Consider the following 20,238-nt stretch of genomic DNA (forward strand, 5'->3'; position numbering starts at 1 on the left):
AGCACCCTCCCTGCACCCGTCACCCTCTCTACTGTCCACGCCTTGTTCCCTCCTCTCCATAATTGATGTCAAGTTGTTGTTGTTATTGTTGTTAGCCTCAAGGGCAACATGCCGATTATCACTTGTAAGTCGCTTTGGACAAAAGCGTCTACAAAATACATAAACACAAACATAAACATAAGTGTGAAAAACAACAATAAAAATGAAACAACAAACAAATTAAAAGGACCAATGACCAAAGGTTAGATGAAAAAAAGAAATGACTAAAGAGCAGATTTGAAATGGGTTAGCGATGGAGCCTGCCTTACATAAAGGAGGAGCATTTTGAGGCGGCAAATGAGAAAGCCCACCTCCACAAGATTTGCAATGCATTTATTAAAGTGGTCATATTACGCAAAACTCACCTTTGGCATCCTTTCATGTTGCCATGTAGGTTTTTACTGCCTCTACAACCACCCCAAATGTGAAAAAAAATTTCCATCCATTTTCTGTCAGTGGTTGGTGGGAGGAATTATGTGACTAAAACAAGTCGTTTCAAAAAGTCACTGCTTGTGACATCACAAACAGAACCACCTCTCACCACCTCTCTATTCCAAGCCCCTCCTACTGGTGCTTCTCAGGTTATAGCAGTCTAAGTGAAGGAAGAGTGGGCGTGGCCAGCTCCAGCTTGTTTTCTTAAAGTGACAGAGCTCATTATGGAAAGTGCTGAAACTGTCAAGTATAAAACTGCTGAAATTGCTTTTTGTGAGAGGGATAAGAATGATAAATTTGTATAATGTCTTCTTAGGATTCAACAATCCCCAAAAGCACTTCACAAAATAGTCATTCACCCACTGGTGGGGATGAGCTATGATGTAGTCACTGCTGACAGATGCGAGACCTGCCGAATACTGGCACGACGGGTCCTTCTGACCACCACCTGCAGGCAAGGCAGGTTAAGTGTCTTGCCCAAGGACACAACAGCAGCATTCTCTGGTCCTGAGCCGGAATCGAACCTGCAACCTTCCAATTACTGGACAACCTGCTCTACCTCCCGAGCTGCTGCTGTGACATGAAAATGTTTTGAACAAACCATTGAACTATTTATAGCTTTTGACAAGTGAAGGATCCAATTAATAAACAAATAAAACAAATTATAACTATTATAAAATAAGTCATAATATGTCCACAATATCTCTCCACTGATAATGTTTTTTTTTGTCTAAACACATCTTTGGCCTTCAGAAAACAAACTTTGTGGATGAGTTAGGCGGTCAAGCATATCAAAAATAGAAGAAAATCCACGGTAGTGGAAATGTTGTGTTCTGGGGTGGCTTCGTTATCTCAGGAAATAGGTGTTTAACTGTGAATCATTACAAATCAAATAATGAGAAATGCATCTCACAAAAATGTCAAAGAAAATCATTTGAAGTCATCCATTAGGAAATGTAAGGCTTAAACAAAAAAAAAAAAACAAAAACAAAAAAAAAGACACAAATTCCAACAAAATTATTCTAAAAGAAAAGAAAAAAATTAAACTTTGAATCAAAACCCAAACTTTTTTCACAGATTACAAGGTGGTTTTTATCAAGCAAGAAACAAAGATTTAAGCAAATCTGTTGACCAATAGCCTGGCAGGCAGTTATGTAATAAAATAAAACCCACAAGCATACAGATGTGGACACAATTGTTGGCACCCATTTATTCCATGAGTTGTTTTTATAATTCTGCTGAAGCACGATTGAAAGCAATGTCTGACTTTCATTGGTTAAATTTGACAGAATTTGTATTTATTATTATTGTTATTGTTTATTATCACATTCAAGTTATTTCTGTGGCCATTGTGGGTTTTTCTTTCATTGACCTAAGATTACCAAAAAATTTGTCCACTTCTGTATCTAAATAGACCATTATGCTAGCTGAGTTTTTACGTTTACATTTTAGATTTTGTTTAAATAAATAATTATAATTTTATGCAACATAGTTGGCTGTTGGATCTTTAAAAGGAACAATTTCATCAGGATTCATCATTTACAACAAAATATGTTCAATTTAAATCAGTGAGAAAGGGAACCTTTACTGTTTCAACCATATATTTCTTTACAAAAGCATAACAAAAAAGAAAATCTTCCACTTTGACAATATTTCAGGAACCCTTATTCCATTTCAGACATGGAGGCCAGTTAAACACCCAGCCAAACCAGCCTGTATACCCAGTGGTGTAATTCAGGCACCATCAGAAAACATTACCATCCATCATAACACACACCGTAATAACCAGAGCCATTAAACATTTACATCATCTGAGGAGTTTACTGAGACCAGCGCAGATGAAGCAACCGGCTCGGAGACTGGACTCTGAGATGGCCCTCATCCATTCACCACCTCATGGAGCAACAGATCGAAGAACATAGAGTGTGTGCTCACAAACAAACCCCAGCAGTGGACCCCCAGGAGAGGAGTTGGAATGAGAAAGGCACGAGGAGATAATTCTATTGATCTGAGATCAACATTGGTGCTGCTGCAGGGCATGATGGAGAAGTGCAGTGGTGGGTGCATGGAGCATTTTTCCTTTATGATCTGATTCAATTTAGTTATAATACAATCCTTTGATGCATTAAATGATCTGATTGTTTTATAGCAATCCAAACTATTACAGGTCTTTTTTCTAGTGCTGTCCTCCAAATGTTGATCCCTAAAATTAGAACAGAGTAATAATGTTGGAACAACCTTCAGAGGGAAAGAAAGAATCAGATTTCATTATGTTAAAACACATTTAGAAGCCTGAGAAAATGATTAGGCTAATTTTGCTGCTTTACTAACAAAATCTTCCTAACTTGTTTAATATTTTGTAACTCTGCTGTTTTGTTATTGTGCTTTCGTTGTGATGTGTTACTGTGTATAATTCTCTACATTGTCTGTGTGCTGTCCACCTGGACCAGTTCACTCTTGACCAGGGGTGCCTCCAAGGGGTGGTCAGGGGCACCTCTGCCACCCCATGGTCTCCCCGTGGAAGACCCATCACCTTTACTAAATGTTCATGTAAACCATTCATTTGTCTTCTCTAATCAAGATATTAATGTAAAAATCAATCAATAAATTTATATATGTGCATCATAAAAATAACCAATACATAGCTCAAGCACACCATTTAAAAAAAAGTATAAATGCCAACAATTATTGTGGGTGTTTTGTCAAGACAGCAACAGGCAAATTAAACGGTTCTAAAATTCTAGAACAATACATTTTCGAACCATAATTCAAATCTGAAATGTTCTCTTATAAAGGGGTATTTAAAGTACAGCTACATACTTAATTATACCAGCATTACCACAAGGACCAATTTAGTGTGGTACCCTAAAATATTTTCATTGGCCCATCTGGCCCCCTGTCAAAAGTTTCTGGGGACGTTACTGCTCTCGACAACAAGATTTGATATCGCAATAAGTTTCCACCTGATTAAATTAAGAATACTAACACTACAAAAACATTCATTCTCTCATAAATACTTAATGTGTCTATGGGATCATTGGATGTAAAAGGATGTTGTTAGATAAAAAAAGCATTCACCTTCTCGCTGTTTTAGACTTTTGTGAAGCTTAAACAAAAAAGCCTTGATTCTCACCCATTAAAAAGTTGACTTCAGTTAAATGTTCAGCTCCAACTCTACTACACCTCAGACCCAAATCAGACCCTAATCGATCCTCAATAGCTGCAGAGACCCTGCTGACCCCACACTAGTCAATGTGAGTGAGTAGTTGTTACATTTTGCTGTAACAGGAGAAGGGGAAGTCTTCATGCTCATTAACCCTTTTAGATGGTCAAGATTGAGCAGCAGGCAAAATATTTCTATTTTTCTATCAATATTTCATCACCAGCTTAGGACAAACAAAGCCGGGGGCTTTGACCGTAATGGTCCCATCTGTCTATAGATTGTCAGGACACCACTGTATGGGTGTCCTTTGACACTTGAAAATCAGCTTTGACATCAAGGTAAAAAAAACACACACACACACACACACACACACACACACACACACACACACACACACACACACACACACACACACACACACACAGGAATCACTGATGTTAGTAAGCCTGGAAGGCAAGAGTCTCCTGCTTTATTCTGATGGTTCCTCACAGATGGTCTCTTGACGTTGCAGCAGGAGATCGAGTTTCAGGAGCATGAACGAAACGCACATCTGAGCCATTAGGACCCATCAGCTCCATCTGAGCATAAAACAAACACTTAAGCCCAAGAATTAATTCACAGTTTAATCCAAACAAGTGCTTGGAAGCTGTAACTTCCCTCATCAAGCAATCGCAGGGCTTGACATTTGAAATTTTGTCAGACTGAAATGTCGAGAAAAGTTTCACACAAAAAGCCTCAAATCCGAGTGTTACGGAGAACTACTCATCATCAATTATTACAATATATCCTGATCCATTTGATGATCCAGATGAATATAAAGCGAGCAGATATTAATAATGTATTAATGTTAAGCCAGTGGATTTTAGCATCCTGGCTTCAGTGTTTCTTGGAGAGTGACCTCATCATCTTTGGCAGACCCATTAGCTTTCTGCGCCGACCTCCAGGGATCTGTCCATCAACCTCTTATACCTGCTAAGTAAAGTAGCATTAAGTGAAATGTGGAAACACAACACTCAATAATTGGCAGTTTATTAAGATATATCTGGTCTTTTCGAAATCGAGGCAAGTAAAACACAAAAAAGACATAAGACACGGAGGAAAGTCAAAATACTTCCAGTGATATGGGGTGACAACATTAAATTTAGGCATAATCTGAATTAATTATGTTTGTAATTTGGACTACAATTATTTTCATGTCTCTCAGGCAGTGATGATTTCTGAAGGAAGTTGATGAAAACCTCAACAGGCGCACAAGCATCTTGTCTTACACCCAAACCACAGAGGAGGGGAGCCACTTTGGCTTCTAATTGGTGGTAATTACCTTTCTATGGTTATTGTTCCCTTCTTATTGTGTTTTAGGAGGAGAGGTCAGCGAACATGGGAGTTTTCTACTCTGACAGGTAGATGAAGTACGCAGATTGGGTGACCACAACACAGCAGACATTCCTGTGTGCTTTGTTCACTATTTTTTTTTTTACAATTTCAGCACAGGAGGCTGGTGAGGAATTGACTTTTAGCTTTGACTTTGTTGACTGAACACATTAATGACTGAAAGTTTTGATAAAATTAGACATCACGGCAGACAAGAACAGAAATAAGGTGCAAAAAACACTTTTAAATGAGCAATAGGTATTTTATTACTTTTTGTGTATTATTAACATTTCTGTGGGGCGACGGTGGCACAGGAGTTAAGTGCTCGCCCCGTAATCGGAAGGTTGCAGGTTCGAGCCCCGCTCAGTCTGTCGCTGTCGTTGTGTCCTTGGGCAAGGCACTTAACCCACATTGCCTGCTGGTGGTGGTCGGAGGGACCGGTGGCGCCAGTGCTCGGCAGCCTCGCCTCTGTCAGTGCGCCCCAGGGCAGCTGTGGCTATCATCGTAGCTCATCTCCACCAGTGTGTGAATGTGGGTGTGAATGGGTGAATGACTGATTGTGTTGTAAAGCGCCTTGGGGGGTTTCAAGAACTCTAGAAGGCGCTATATCAAATACAGGCCATTTACCATTTACCATTTACTTCGGGACCTGTAGCTGTTGCTTTGAATCACAATCAGGTTTAGATTGTTTTTTAATAAAGTTTTAATATTTATGAATACAAATCCACAAATTCTATTTTGCCACCAGAAAACTCAGAATCAATGATGTTTAGAATGAATGCCCTTTCATTGCCAGGAGCCCTGCCCCGTTCATCTCAGGAGGTCATGCACTCTGATCAGGAACAAAAGCCTCCTTTGTACGCGCCCTGTTGGAGAGTGACATGGACTTGAAGGTTAGTCAACCTGGAGTCTTGAGGAGACACGCTCACACATCCATTAGGACCCGGTCCTGTGCTGTCGCTGACTTTCATGTTGCGCTATTGTTACACAGCTGTCCCCTGAGAGGTGGACACCGAGTGGGTAATGATGGGTAATTGGTCCGGGGTCAAGGATGATTAATTCCCTTGGTCAGGTGTCGGCTAGTTTTCCTACCTGGCTGGCTGAGCGGGCAGGTAGGAGGTGGAATATGAGATGGGGTACATGAATAAGAAAGTGGATGTGTAGCTAAGAACACATTAACAGATGTGGGGGTGGGCAAAGCCCACCATATTATTTCCTACACCTGTAGATGGATTACTGACTAAATATGTAGGAGCCCTCTGAGTTTTACCTGCAAAATGTCGTAGAACAAAGACACGCGGAGATGGCAAATAGAAGAAAATTTATGGGCAAAGTTAATATAAAGAGATCCATAATTACAAAAAGATTCTAAATGTGGGAGTGAAAGATACGCAACTTCTAAAACTGGCCTCAAGTATTTAGAAAGAGATCAAAATTTAAAAAATGGATTCATCCGTCATCTTTCTGATAATCTGGGGTCAGGTCATGGAGGCAGCAGTCTAAACGGAGAGTCCCAGACTTCCCTCTCCCAAACCACTTGGGCCAGCTCCCCCGGGGGAACCCCAAGGTCTTTCTTTGGGTCTCCCCCCTTTTGTATGTGCCCAGAAAACCTCATTGGGGAGGCGTCCCAGGAGGCATCCTAATCAGATGCTCGAGCCACCTCAACTGTCTGCGATCCACGATCTCATTCTTTCGGTCACCCCCCAAAGCTCATGACCTAAGGTGAACGAACGAAGCTCAACCGATAAATTGTGAGCTTTGCCTTCTAGCAAACCTCTCTTCACCACGACACAGTGCAACGTCCGCATTTTAGCAGCTGGAGCACCAATCTGCTTATCACTCTCATGCTCCATCTTTCCCTCACTTGTGAACATGACCTTGAGATACCTTAACTCCTCCATTCGAGGCAGGACCTTGTCCCTGACCTGGAGAAGGCATTCTGTTCTTTGCCAACTCAAGACCATGGTCTTGGATTTAGAGGAGCCGATTCTCCTCTAAATCTTCAAATACAAAAATACTTAATTGAGACCAAAAATTACAATACAAATGTCATGGTCCGTGGTGAGCTGCCTGCCAGTAATCATGTTTGTCCTCCGAGTCTTGTCTGCAGGTGGGTGTGTCTGAAAGCAACCAGTTGCAGCTGATCCTGTCATCAAGGCCCAGGGGCTTTAAGGAGCAGTGTGACAACACACCATGCCGGATGATTACTCTGTTTGGGTAGCTCTAGCCACTTGACCTGCCTCAAGTTTGTTCATCTTGTTAGAAAACCTGTCGCCTGAAAGTTCAGACAATTCTCCCCTGTTCTCCTCCAGGTTTCCCACTCCATCTCCACAACCAGCTTGGATTCCTGCACTACAGCTCACACTGCTGTTCCCCTGGCCGTCCTCTCTCAGCCGCTCACCTGCCTTCACCAACACCCACACCTGCCTCACCTTTTTGGACAAACTGGACTTCGCTTTCTGGACCCCTTCAGCTCTCCCGGACCTGACCAAGCCCCCTCCTTGCCGCCCACCTCTACCGGAAACAGTAAGCTCCAATCTCAGCCAGTATCTCCATAGTCCTTCTGGAAACTCACTGTCTCCTCCCCCAGAACCCCACCTTGGAATCCTGCTACCAGTACGCAGCATCTTCAGTTCCCATTGCTACTCCTTTAGATCCTCATTTATAATAAATCCTTTTTTACACTCACCTGTTCTGTGTGTGATACTGCATGTCGTGGGTCAAGAAACTGCCTCCCAGCATGACAATATGTAAAAAAATAAAAACAAATAGAAGAAAAAACATTGAAAAAAATTGGAGCGTTTTTCAAAAGTTGCAAAGCAACCAACAAAAGAGGACTCAACTCCTTCAGGAACTAAAGGGGGCATATAACTTTTTTCACCAAAATTATAATAGTCCTATGGTTGATACAAACTGTAATGGAGACCAGGGGTTCCATTCATTATGATTTGTTTCTGATTGAGTTACAGACAAAAGGTTTTGTTATTGAAGTTATTTATTTTTTGTTGGACATTTAAAACAGATTCTTTAGAAGCAGAGGGACTGGCCACCCTTCCTGTGTAAAAAGGAATGTTTGTTAAATGTCAATTTGTGTTTAAGTTAATCTCAAGTTTCACTCACCTTTCTGGTGTTGTCTCCTCAGCAGGGCGGGGCAGCAAAGGGAAGTTGGTGTCCCAGGTGCTGCTTTTAAGCTGCTGGATCATACCACTTAAATAAGGAGGTGTGATTCTTGGAGGAGTTATGTGAAATCTAGTTTCTTTTGTTTGATTGAACTTGGATTTATTTAGTATAATTTGTATTTATGTAAATGTTTGGTACCATTTATTATTTTGGTAGTTGGGTTCTGTAAATATTATTTAGTTATTATTTCTTTGATTACCCCTCTTCTTGGTTTCTTCCAATCAGTCACTTAGGTATAAAAGGCAGTGAATGTTGGTGTTGGTGACAAAGATGTTGCAATAAAGCCACCTCAACCTGATTTATTTGTTTGCCTCTCCTTCAAACCACGTGCCACCGCCGGTCAAAACTGACACAAACCATGTTTATGAAGTTTGCACAAAATCCTACTCACACAAGGCAATTTCAGCAGTTTTATTCTTCAACATTCAAGATAATTTAGTCATTGCACAGGTGTACAACGACATTGTCTTTGTGCTCCCTAAATACAGCTTACGTAAGAGGTAGTAAAATTGCAAGACACACACACTCTCGCTCTCTCACACACAGCCGATTTAAAGTGTAAAAATGTAAAAGTATCATGTAAACATCGTGGTAATGAGACAAGTATAAACTACAAACTGAAATACAAAGTTAACATAATAAAAATGTGAACATGTTGAGGTATCAGGATTAACTAGCTTAATGCAAAGGTGCTGTAGTGCTTCTTGAAAGGCTCGATACCTTTTAGAATGAGCCGTATCAGGGCTCTGTCACTTTAAGAAAACCAGCTGGAGCTGGCCACATCATCTATCTTCCGCTCTGCTATAAGCTGAGAAGCTCTGAAATCCATAAGGGGCTTGGAGTAGAGTCGCTGTTCCACCAGCCTGGAGAGATGAGTGTCCCCACCAAAAAAACAGCTCATTTTTTCACTTAATTGCTGAAAACAAACACTGACAGAAAACTGATGTTTTATTTTCCATGCTTGGAGTGTTTAAAGAAGCAGTAGACCCACATGGCAGAACAAAAGGATGCAAAAGGTGAGTTTTGCATAATGCATCTCCTTCAATGAAGACTAGAATAATTAGCAAAACAGACACAAGCAAAATAAAAAAAGTGTAAAGTGAGTTAAATTACTATAAAGATCCCAAAATGACACAGAACCATAAATAAACTATGAACAGTGCCTGGAACTTTCTGCACATCTGTTGTCTATAATCACAGATACACAAGGCTGATTTTATTTCAGACAAATTCCACCGGATCATAGCTTTCCAAAAACAAAGTTAAAAGGTCAGTACAGCCGCTTAATCCAGTCCAAACATGATAGTTGTCCATGTCTCTCCTGCTTCCCCTTAAGCTTGACTTACTAACCTGAAAACCTCTCCATCCATCCCTCGATTCCAACCGAGCAATTTTAGGGACACTGATTATCCTGAAACCTGTGCATGTGCGACAGTAAATGCAGGGGCTTGGCTGGTAATTGACCAATCAATGACTGAGACGCCTGCCGTGTAATTGAACAGGGGTTGAGGGGCATTGTAGGACTGAAAGGGTCCGAGGGCTCCTCACTGCCCATTAGACCTGGCAGGGGGTCCACTGTTCCTGTGGACTTTCATCATGGAGCCCGCGGCGCACCGGGTCCTTCAATGCAGGACTGACACCTTTCAGAGGGTGGAGTAAGGGAGTGGCAGCGAGGCAGCTGTGAGGGGTTAAATATCACAGAGAACAAGATGAGCTGAAACCTAACAACTAAAACACAGACAGCATGATGCAAGCCTTTAAGAACCCAGGGAAGTTAAACTTGAAGGTCCCTACTACATCACCCACAATGCAATTCAGCTGCTGTGAAACAGATTCAGGTCTTGTGAATGGTTCAAGCTGTTAATTTTCAGACATTAAGAACTTTTCAGTTTTCTTATTTTCAAACTTATCAGTAGGGCTTATGAGTAGGCCTGTGTGGTTCCTAAAGTCCACAACAACTTCCGCTGTCTTCTGGGCATTTAGCAACAGGTTGTTGTGGCTGCACCAGGACACCAGCCGTTTTACCTAGTTTCTGTAAGCAGACATCCCCGTAGATTAGTCCAATGACAGTGTTGTCGTCTGCAAACTTGATAAGCTTTACAGACTCGTGGTTGGAGGTGCAGCTGTTGGTGTACAGGGAGAGAACACAGCCCTGAGGGAAACTGGTGCTGATGGTCTGTAGGTCCAAGACATTCTTCCCCAGCCTCACTTGTTCATCAGGAAGGCAGTGATCCATCTGCAGAAGGGATCATGCCCGTTCATCTGGGACATTTTGTCTTGGAGGAGGTCTGGGAGGATTGGGTTGAAGGCAGAGCTGAAGTCAACAAACATGATTAGGGCTGCAACAAACGATTATTTGGATAATCGATTAATCGGATGGGGTCTCGACACGATTAATCGATTAATCGGATTACATGGGGAAATTTTTAAAAACTGCTAGGGAAACGTTATTTCTCTCCTTCCTTCACTTTATTTAACACAACATTATTAGAAAACAGTTCAATAGCAGAAAAACAACATGCCATCACCTAAATTGTCTTATAAGGTGTATAGACAGAGACCCTAAGCTACATCTATCTGTGACCTAAAATGCTTGGTCCAAGTTAAACAGCTTAAGGGCAATTCTCATCTGTTTTGTTTGATCTCATCTGTTAATATTTATTTTAAATGTAATTAAACATAGGCTGTGAATTAATCAAAATTGATCACTATTTCCAAAACTGACTGAAAAAATACCAAATAAAACAAAAGTAAATGAATGCCATCCTCCTTGCGATGATGCCCTGGGCAACTGCCATAAAGTCACATCAAGAAATGCTGCTGATCATTCCAATGATCCCAAATAGACTCACATTAGGCCACATGAAAGCAACTGAACCCAAAAATATATTAACCAGTATATAACTGCACTCTCACACAACACGCCTGCAGCAACAGTTAGGACTCCTCCCTCCCTTTTAAAAGCGTTTTTGCTTCTGAGGACATTGTGGTTGTAAAACCACATGCTAGTAGTCTGGCCCCGGTGTGATCAACCAGTTTCTGCGGGAATGTGACGGCGGAACCAGGGCCAGATTAACACTTTGTTGTACCCTGGGCAACAATATTCAAGGGCTCCATCATCACGACCCAAGGATCACCATAATGTGGTCACATACAGAATATTTTACTGTAATGTGCAGTAAATATACTCAATACTTGAATGCCTGACAACACGTAACCCGCCCAGAGTAACCTTTGACCCACCTCGTGTGGACTGACCAATGAGGAGAGGGTCTTAACTTGAGGCCCTCTCTTCATTGGTCAGTCTGCATGAGACTGACTCTCAACTGACATTCAGTCGTAGGCAGCGAAGCGTCTCTGTGCAGCGCAAAAGCCCGGGTGGACAGTTTGTTTAATATAGGGTGACCATATTTCCATTTCCAAACAAGAGGACAGGGGATCTGTGCCTATGACGTCACACTATGGCAACGCCACACAAACCATGTTGGGACCCATTTTTTGTAAGAACTAAATTAATATCAGATTCTGCCAATTAAAGGGCTCTAAAACTATTCATATGTAAATATTTTGCATATTTAATGCAAAATCTAATTTTTCTGCTTTAGTGCTGCAACAAGGTTTTATTAATAATAAATTATTATACCTTTTGTTTTACTACAGCATTGGTAAGCTTCCTGTGCACAGATTATTAAGGATGCTTGTTTCAGCTGTGAGATTAGACGATAGGATCAATGAAAAAATAAGTTGTCACACACTCCATGGAAACTTTCAGAGAATCCACAAATAGTGGCTTTCAAATGGTTTTGTTACTTTTTGCAAGTTTTTAAAAGAAGCAGATGAGACAGCATGTCTGATAATTTAGTTTTTCATCTGATAATATTAGAACATGTCAGTAATGTCTGAGGGGCTTTTATAAACACTGTATAACTAACACTCCTGGAGAGGGCATGGATTACACAGAGGCTTCTGGGGAGCCCAGTTATGGGGGGGGGGGGGGGGCATTTTGCCTTGGCCCCCAAAATGTCTTGAAACGGCCCTGGGTGTGTGACTGAGTTTTGAAGGTGATCTGAATTGTATCAGATGTATAAATATGACATGTGTATAACTTATTTTTTTACTGGTAAAAACGTGTCGTGGAGATAAATCTACCTACATTTGACTTTTCAACACTTTGTTTTGTTTTCTTGTTTTTATTTAACTATTTTCCTGTCCTGTCTGTCTCTCATCTTCCTGCATCTCCTCATAATTCTCCAGAAAATCTGTTGCCTGGATTCTTACCTTTTCACCTCATCGGTTACTTTTGAGCAGATCAAAGGGATCTCCTGACCGAAAAGCGCAGAGGGCGTTTTCGATGCTGCGTGAGGTGACATCACCACAGCACAGGTGATGAGCTCCGCAGTAGCGAGCTTCAGGCACAAATAAGACAGAAAATAGAGAACATGTGCGGACATGAACGATCGTGTGCTAATTATAGTTTTTTGGTTGCGCCACTTTGAGAATGGACCGTGCGCTGGAAGCAGCTGCCTGGATCGCTGTGCAACAATGCGGAACCGGTTCGCAGCAGCGCAAGTCTGCCGGCTCTCCCTCGCGCTGATCTGCCGGCTCTCCCTCGCGCTGATCTGCGGCTCTCCCTCGCGCTGATCTGCCGGCTCTCCCTCGCTGATCTGCGGCTCTCCCTCGCGCTGATCTGCCGGCTCTCCCTCGCGCTGATCTGACTTGCTCTGGTCTGCGCGCAACGGCGGGCGGGAGGGGGGGGGGGGGGGGCGCTTTTGGAAGAGTTGTGCGACACAACGAATCGATGACGCAATTCGTTGCCAACGCTTTTAGTAATCGATTTTCATCGAATTTATCGATTCGTTGTTGCAGCCCTAAACATGATCCTGGCATACTCGGGCATTCAGATGCTGCAGGATCTAGTATATAGCCATGTTGATGGCATCATCTACAGAACTGTTGGCTCTGTAGGCAAACTCCCAGGGGTCCAGAAGGGGGGCTGTGAGGGTCTTGAGGTGGGGGGAGAACCAGGTGCTCAAATAACTTCGTGACCACAGATGTCAGAGCCACAGGTCTGTAGTCATTGAGAATTACTCTTGACATTTAAGCAACTAAGTCAGGTGGAACTAGCTATAAATTCAACATTTCATTTCTAAGAGTGAATACACACAAACATGACAAAAAAAAGTTTTCTGTCTGTTTTGAGGAATTATGTGGCTAAAAAAAGTGGTTTCAAAAGGTCCCCATTTGTGATGTCACAAATGGGGAAATTAGAATAGAACCACCTCTCATGTGCAAGAGTTGCTGCTGGAGGAGCAGCAACTCCACACTGAGATGAAAGTTACAAAGCCGTGAAATGGCTCATTGTGACAGGTACTGAAACTAATGACTAAAACAGCTTAAATTTCTTTGTGAGATTTTGAGCAAAGAACTTTATCAACATGTTTTTATTGACCTCAGAACTATAATAATGTAAATGTCTTCCTTTTATGTTTTGCACTTGCTGTTCACTTTTTTATCTTTTTACCTTTTCACAATACTTAGAAAAATATGTTTTTCTCAAAGCACTTCTGGAGAAAAGTTACAAATCTGCAGATTTCCATCTTAAAACATGACTGTTCCCAGGTATGTGAAAGTCACCTTGATGACAATATTTTTAGGTTTTAATATTCTTATTAATAGTCCTTGAATTTTAATGTTTTTTAAATGAGATCGAAACGTTTTTCAGAATAAGTTTCATGTGATTATTAGACCTTTTTTGCAGTTATGGCTGACTTATTCCTCTTTTTAAGGTCTGTGGATCATTGCTGGTTGAATAAGTCTGTCCTGTAATGTTTGCAAGCATTACCTTCATCCACAAGTGACCCAACACTAAAGAAAAATACAAAAATGAGTCTCAGCGTACCAAATATTTGTACACAATTATTTCCTCTACTGTCTAAATGTTGAGACCCCAGGCTGAGAAATGAAATAAACATACCAATTGGTTTTTCTTCCAACTGAGCTCAGCAGAAATAGCTTCTGCTCAGCTGGGCATTGGTAATCACTTAGGTCTGTTGCGCCCTCCATCTGCATATCATAAATAAGACACTGAATCTTCAAGGTTAGCAGGTACAGCCTTAAACAGGCAGGCATTAATAAACTGGATGTCTGCTTAAGACATGAACTGCTGCATCAATTACACCATCAGCAACTCATGCACATCAGTGTTTGCAACTAAACAAGTAAATAAGCATTGTAGCTTTAACAAATAAAAATTCAAGCAACAAGAAAACACAATTTACTTCTTTTATTCCAAACATTAGTTCATTATATTGAACTAAGGATGACTGCACTGCAAATAAAACACCTGCACACACGATTTTGTGCAGTGTTTTCTAAAACAGCTACAGAACTGATTCTGTAAATACAACACATTTTATTTGATTCACTTCTTTTGATCAATTGGAGAGCAGTTGAACCTGGTGTTCTACAACCCCGATGCTATGACAACCTACAATAGACAAAAAGGCACAACTTTTTTACCCATCACAATGAAGTGCAACGGTTACGGTTTGGGGTCAGAAAAACCCTGCAGACGGCAATGCTCCCTCAACCTGTTGAGGAAAAACAGGTAATGAGACATTCAATAGATATTTTAAAGCACTTCTGCAAATCTTGAGAAATATCTTGGAGATTCAAGTGGTGCTAACCTGACAGCATTTATTCTGATGAATCCAGAGGCATCACACGGGTCATAGTCTCCTTGCACGTCCATGCTGGAATGACAAAAAAATAAAATAAAATTCAGTGTTCAAATTCCAGGTTAATGAAGGGCAAATCGCAAGAGAAATCAATAACTAAAAAGAGATTTGAGATTGCTGTAAAAATAAGCAACACAGAGCCTTCTCACCCGCTGGGATAAACTGAATCGCTGATGATCGGCTATTTGGAAATAATGTTCTGATTGATTTTCCTTTAAACGCACCTGCTTGGCACCTTTTGTACTAAGCGATGGAGAATCAATATAACAGAACATGTACAGAACCCCACCAAAGATCCTCAAAACTCTGATAAAAACAATCCCATCATATCAACTGTGAGCCATGTTGCTGAGATGATTTTTTAAATCTGATGTTTGCCTTCCAGTTTGCCCACTTCTTTTGTTAAATAAGTCCTGAATCTATAACTTTGTGTTGAACGCTGAAGCTGCTCTTTGTGCAAGAACCTTACAAAGAATGCCGTGTAATTACAGCAGTTTCTACCTGCAGTGTTTAATACACTCCCTTACCGAGTCTTTTCCTCCTTTTGACACCCCCAACTCCCGAGGTAGAGCTTGCGCTCATTCTTTAAAAGCATTTAGCAAAAGAGGAAATTGCCAACAAATGATAGGATAAACACTAAAAAAAGAAATGACGACAACTGAATCATCAACTCTCAATAAAAGGCTCCCTACCCGGCACCTGAACGCCATTATGAGTGAGCGGCCACAAAGAATTTGGCACTTTGTGTGTGTGTGTGTGTGTGTGTGTGTGTGTGTGTGTGTGTGTGTGTGTGTAAGCATGTGATTGTGTTTGCCTTTAAGAAACCCTGCAGTCTTAATTGAGAGTAAAGCTGGTCGAGAGCGAGGAGGGTGACATTTCTGTCTCAGATGGGTGCGGTGAGGGACTGTGTTACCACTGTGTTAATGACGCCATTTACTGTTGCCCGTGGCGAGCCAACAGGATGTCAGCAGGGGTTTCATGCCTAATCTGGTCAATGTGTGTATGTCTGTGTATACGTCTGACTCTAGCAGGATCTCACTCAGTGGTAATTAAGTGTGTGCTGCTTCAGGTGTATCGATGCCAGGTACGTATAAGTTATTGTCTAACAGAAACAGAAATGTTTTACTAATTCTCTTAATTTTAATTTAAAAAAATCACATACATACTGAAATAAATCAGAATTAGATATGTAGCAATTAATACATATGACCAATAAGATGTGACATTCCATACAAATATGAAATATTAATCTGATTGATCTTTGAATGTTTAATCAGAAGATTCTAATGTTCTTTGCTTATTCAGGGACCATAAACACACTTCGTATTAATTCGGACAGAGTCAGGTATATAGTTTATAAAATGAATAATTATTTTTCCTAAACTAACAATTTGTACATGACAAGATATGTATTTCTAAGACTTCAGAGGCAAACTAAAAGCCACTTGAGAGGTTGAGTCGGGCTGGCGTGACGCGCTCTTTACAAACATCAGCTGCGATTCCAAACTTGCGTTTCCAAAAACTTTATTAAAGTAAATCCAATTAACTCGAAAAATAACATGCTCAAAATCAAACAGTACAATTATCACAGCGATCAACTGACGGTCAGCAAAAATATGCGGCAACACGCTCAGCCACTCCTCCTTTTCCCATATTATCTGAGCAGGTGCTCGAGATGATGTTAAATCCCCACCCATGATCACCTGACCTGACACTGATCTCCGTTTACAACCAATAAACCCACCAAAAACACATCAATAAACATGTATATGTCTCCTATAATATGAATAATGAGATGTGGTGTGGTGGATGTGAGGTGATGTAATGGAAGCTAGATGTTGTAGCAACCGTTCTTTGTATCTGAGAGAAATTGTGAAATCTGGGTATAAAAGAATTTTTTTGTTGTTTTAAACTAGAGAGTCGTTTATTAAAACAGCATCAGACGCAATCTGTCGTGCCAAGTCTACGCACCCTTGGTGTGGAGGTTCTCGCTCGATCCGGGGGGGTCGATGGTCACTGCCGGTGGAGTGAACATCTGATATCAGGAACCCATAGATAGCTCCAATAAGACCCGTCCAGTCTGAGATCCCTTGAGGTGAAGGCAGGAAGCTGGGATGCTTATTTGAGTCTAAGGTTGATGTTTGCTTGGCTCTTAGAGAGCTGGTTGTCTGGTATCAGCCGCAGCATTGCAGAGAGGCTTTGACAGGAGGTCAAAGGAGAAGATGGTTTCGAAAGGCTTCTTTCCCGAATTGGCCGGTTCGAGGGTCAGCAAGAAACTGAATTACTCGGTAAGTAATTCTTGTTTTATTAAACTACTTTGTTATGATTTCTGACCAAGTTTGGCAAATCAGAATTTGACACGTTTCTGAGTAGATTTACCAACATCCCTCAGAAAGCCACGCCTTCTTGCAGATACAAAGACATTTTTAACCTTAATATGTATCTTATTGTAATGTGTATGAGTGTAAACAATGATTAACTTGTTAAATCAAACACATAGTGATTTGTGATATAATTGGATCATTGTATAAACAATAATCATTTCAAATTCATTGATTTAAGCACAGATTATTCAAACATTTGATTTAAACGTCTTGTTCATTCATCACATATGATTATTTAACTTATAACTATAACATCGTGGAGTCTTCACTCATTCAGAGTGAAGAATGCTGACGTCTGGCGTGAGTGCAAGTACCTAAGGTGAGAATGTTTGTTTGAATGTTTTGTTTTCATGGTATGTAAACACGCACTGCAGAACCTTCTGGGTTTGGAAGGCCAAATAGAAAGTGGATTTATTTCTGTAGATGAAAGGTCACTATGTTGGTCTATGTAGATGGTGAAAATTTTACCCTTTTGGACATTACAGATATTTGGTTAAAAGTACCAATAGATTTAAAAAAAACTTTTAGCTAGAACTTTAACATGGATCTCAGTGGTTGCTGTGCTAGAAACTTGACTAGTTTCATTTCTGACACCACTATGCAGCCCTCTGCTGACTAAAAACGGCACTTGATAGTTTATAGCAGGTAGGGGTTCTAGGAGCTCTTTACCTGCTTTATGGCTATTAGCTTTAATGCTAGAAGTTAGCATTTTCAGTTTGCCGACTGTCAATAAAAAGAAAAAGAAGTTTGCTTGTTTTGTTGGCATCAAGGCGGAGCCTGGAAGTAAAAGTAAGAGAGTAAAGTCTTTGTAGGCAAGGCAAAGAGCTAAACTGGAGCAAACATTGGCACAGCTAACCCTAGTTAGAGGGAGCTAAGGCAACAAAATCAGACTGATTGTGACCTGGCTTTGTTCCTACTGACTTGTAAGTAATATGTTTTGTCCAACAATTGTGGATCTTTTAACTTTATGGTTTATTAATTGGCTGATGTTAGTGTAAGCTCATTGTTAGTGCTAACTACAGCAGGCTGCAACAGGGTTGTTTATGACAGTTGTAATTCCACTTTCAACCAATAGAGCGGAGAAGCGGGAAACTGCTCAGTGTCACTTTAAAGATAAAGTTCAGATTATTTAGAGCGAGTTTCTGTTTTGAACAATCCCCATCTTACCTGTTGTAGCCAACTCTTTGCATGACCTCAGTTTAAGGAAAATGAGATGAGTTTAGATTGAGCAGAATAGCTAACGGCAAGTTAAAATTGGAACAGACTCCAAATGATAAAAAAAATTGCTGCAATCTAAAAGCCAGGTTAAGGTCAGTGTCATTAGAGTAGGCCTTCACTCGTTTTTCAATAACTCTGCAGTGGTCTGATGTTAAAATAAATAAATAAATATATAAATAAAACTCTTGCACTCCTATTTCTGGAAGGAGAAGTTAGCCGGAGGAGAGGGAGGTGCAAAACGGCAGGTTTTGAAGTCTGACTCATTAATATTCATGATTTTTGAACATCTCGCCTCTGATTGGCTAACAGCAATGCAACTGTTTCGCTGGCTTCTTTGCTCTGCAATGCTGATGTTCCATCACCTCAAATACCACAAGCCTGAATGTGTTCTGCCATGCTGTGGAGTTACCAATGCTAATCTTTAGCTTCTACTAGCTGAGATGTGCTCTGCTCTCTCATGGCTAAACACAACCTTCTCCATCAAGAGCCATCGTGAGTGAGTCCATGAAATGCAAATTTGCACAGTTTGCTTTGAATATTAGAATTTTAAATTGTTTTAAAGGTGAATAGCTGCTCGCTCTGACCAGTCTGATCAGAATTATTCAGTATTTTTCCACACAGAGGTGGCACAATTTAAGTGTCTCAGATGCAGATCTGGAAAAATATCTGACAAAACATCTTGAAAATGAAAACATTAATGAAAATGTTCTAAATGTACAAGTGAAACAAAAACAATCACAACATGGACTTATGGAGTAACAATCAGAGTAATCATTAAAAAATAACACCGTATTTATCACCTCTTTTGTGTTTTTCATCCCCTCCCATTCTGACCTGCTTAACACCCATGACACCCTGTTACTTTTCTCCTAAAAGCCCAGTGAAATCACCTCTGCTCGGGCTGAAGACACTATTAGCTCTCTCACTTTAGGGTACAACTGGAGTATGCGTGAGTGTGTGTGTGTGTGTTAAGCGGAGCTGGAGAGCCATATGGAGGGGTTTTCCTTTGGTCAGTGCTGAGCCTGCCCAGAGGGCATCAAGGGTCAGCCTTCTGAACAAACCCACTGTTACCGCCACTAAGAGGGCATTAGGGGGTTGGGGTGGGTGCCCTGCAGGGACTAAGTGCGACACTTCTCTGATGTCTTTGTGAGGCAGGGTCAGTCTAGTATGCTGATGCGGGGGTCATCGGGAACTTGAGCAAGCTGATCAGCGAACAAATGGAATAACTGCACTGTGTCCAGAGCAGCTCCCCACATCTGTCAGGCGCAAAAACACACACACACTTTGTCTTTATCTTACACACACACACACACACACACACACACACACACACACACACACACACACACACACACACACACACACACACACACACACACACACACACACACACACACACACACACACACACACACACACACACACACACACACACACACACACACACACACGTGCAGCTCTTCCACGCTCTGTTTACCTGACCAGCTCCTCATTGTACAGAGACTTGGGTGACTCTCGTCCCAGGATGTAGACCTGACCCTTAAAAATGGACAGCTGGACTTTGCCCTCCACGTTCTCCTGGGACTTGGCTATGCAGTGGCGCACAAAGTCACACTCAGGACTGTACCAGAATCCTGTAACAGAGGAATGACTGTTGTGGGCTGTGTGGTGAAAATAAAATACAGGTTTGGGCTCACATTTGACTGAATTTTGT

At 41.1% G+C, this 20,238-nt stretch overlaps 1 protein-coding gene across 1 annotated transcript in view; it reads right to left on the bottom strand.

The window, feature by feature from the left end:
- Positions 1-14,453: 14,453 nt before the first annotated feature.
- Positions 14,454-20,238, bottom strand: part of ass1 (argininosuccinate synthase 1) — a 34,192-nt gene continuing 28,407 nt past the window's right edge. The window contains exons 13-15 of the mRNA XM_015942515.3: positions 20,002-20,158; positions 14,872-14,937; positions 14,454-14,775 (exon numbers count right to left, since the gene is read on the bottom strand). Of these exons, the coding sequence (XP_015798001.1) occupies positions 14,727-14,775; positions 14,872-14,937; positions 20,002-20,158 (272 nt within the window). The 3' untranslated portion in view covers positions 14,454-14,726. The remainder of the gene's footprint in view (positions 14,776-14,871; positions 14,938-20,001; positions 20,159-20,238) is intronic.

Source organism: Nothobranchius furzeri, chromosome 6 (genome assembly GCF_043380555.1).
Source record: "Nothobranchius furzeri strain GRZ-AD chromosome 6, NfurGRZ-RIMD1, whole genome shotgun sequence".
Lineage (NCBI taxonomy): Eukaryota > Metazoa > Chordata > Actinopteri > Cyprinodontiformes > Nothobranchiidae > Nothobranchius > Nothobranchius furzeri.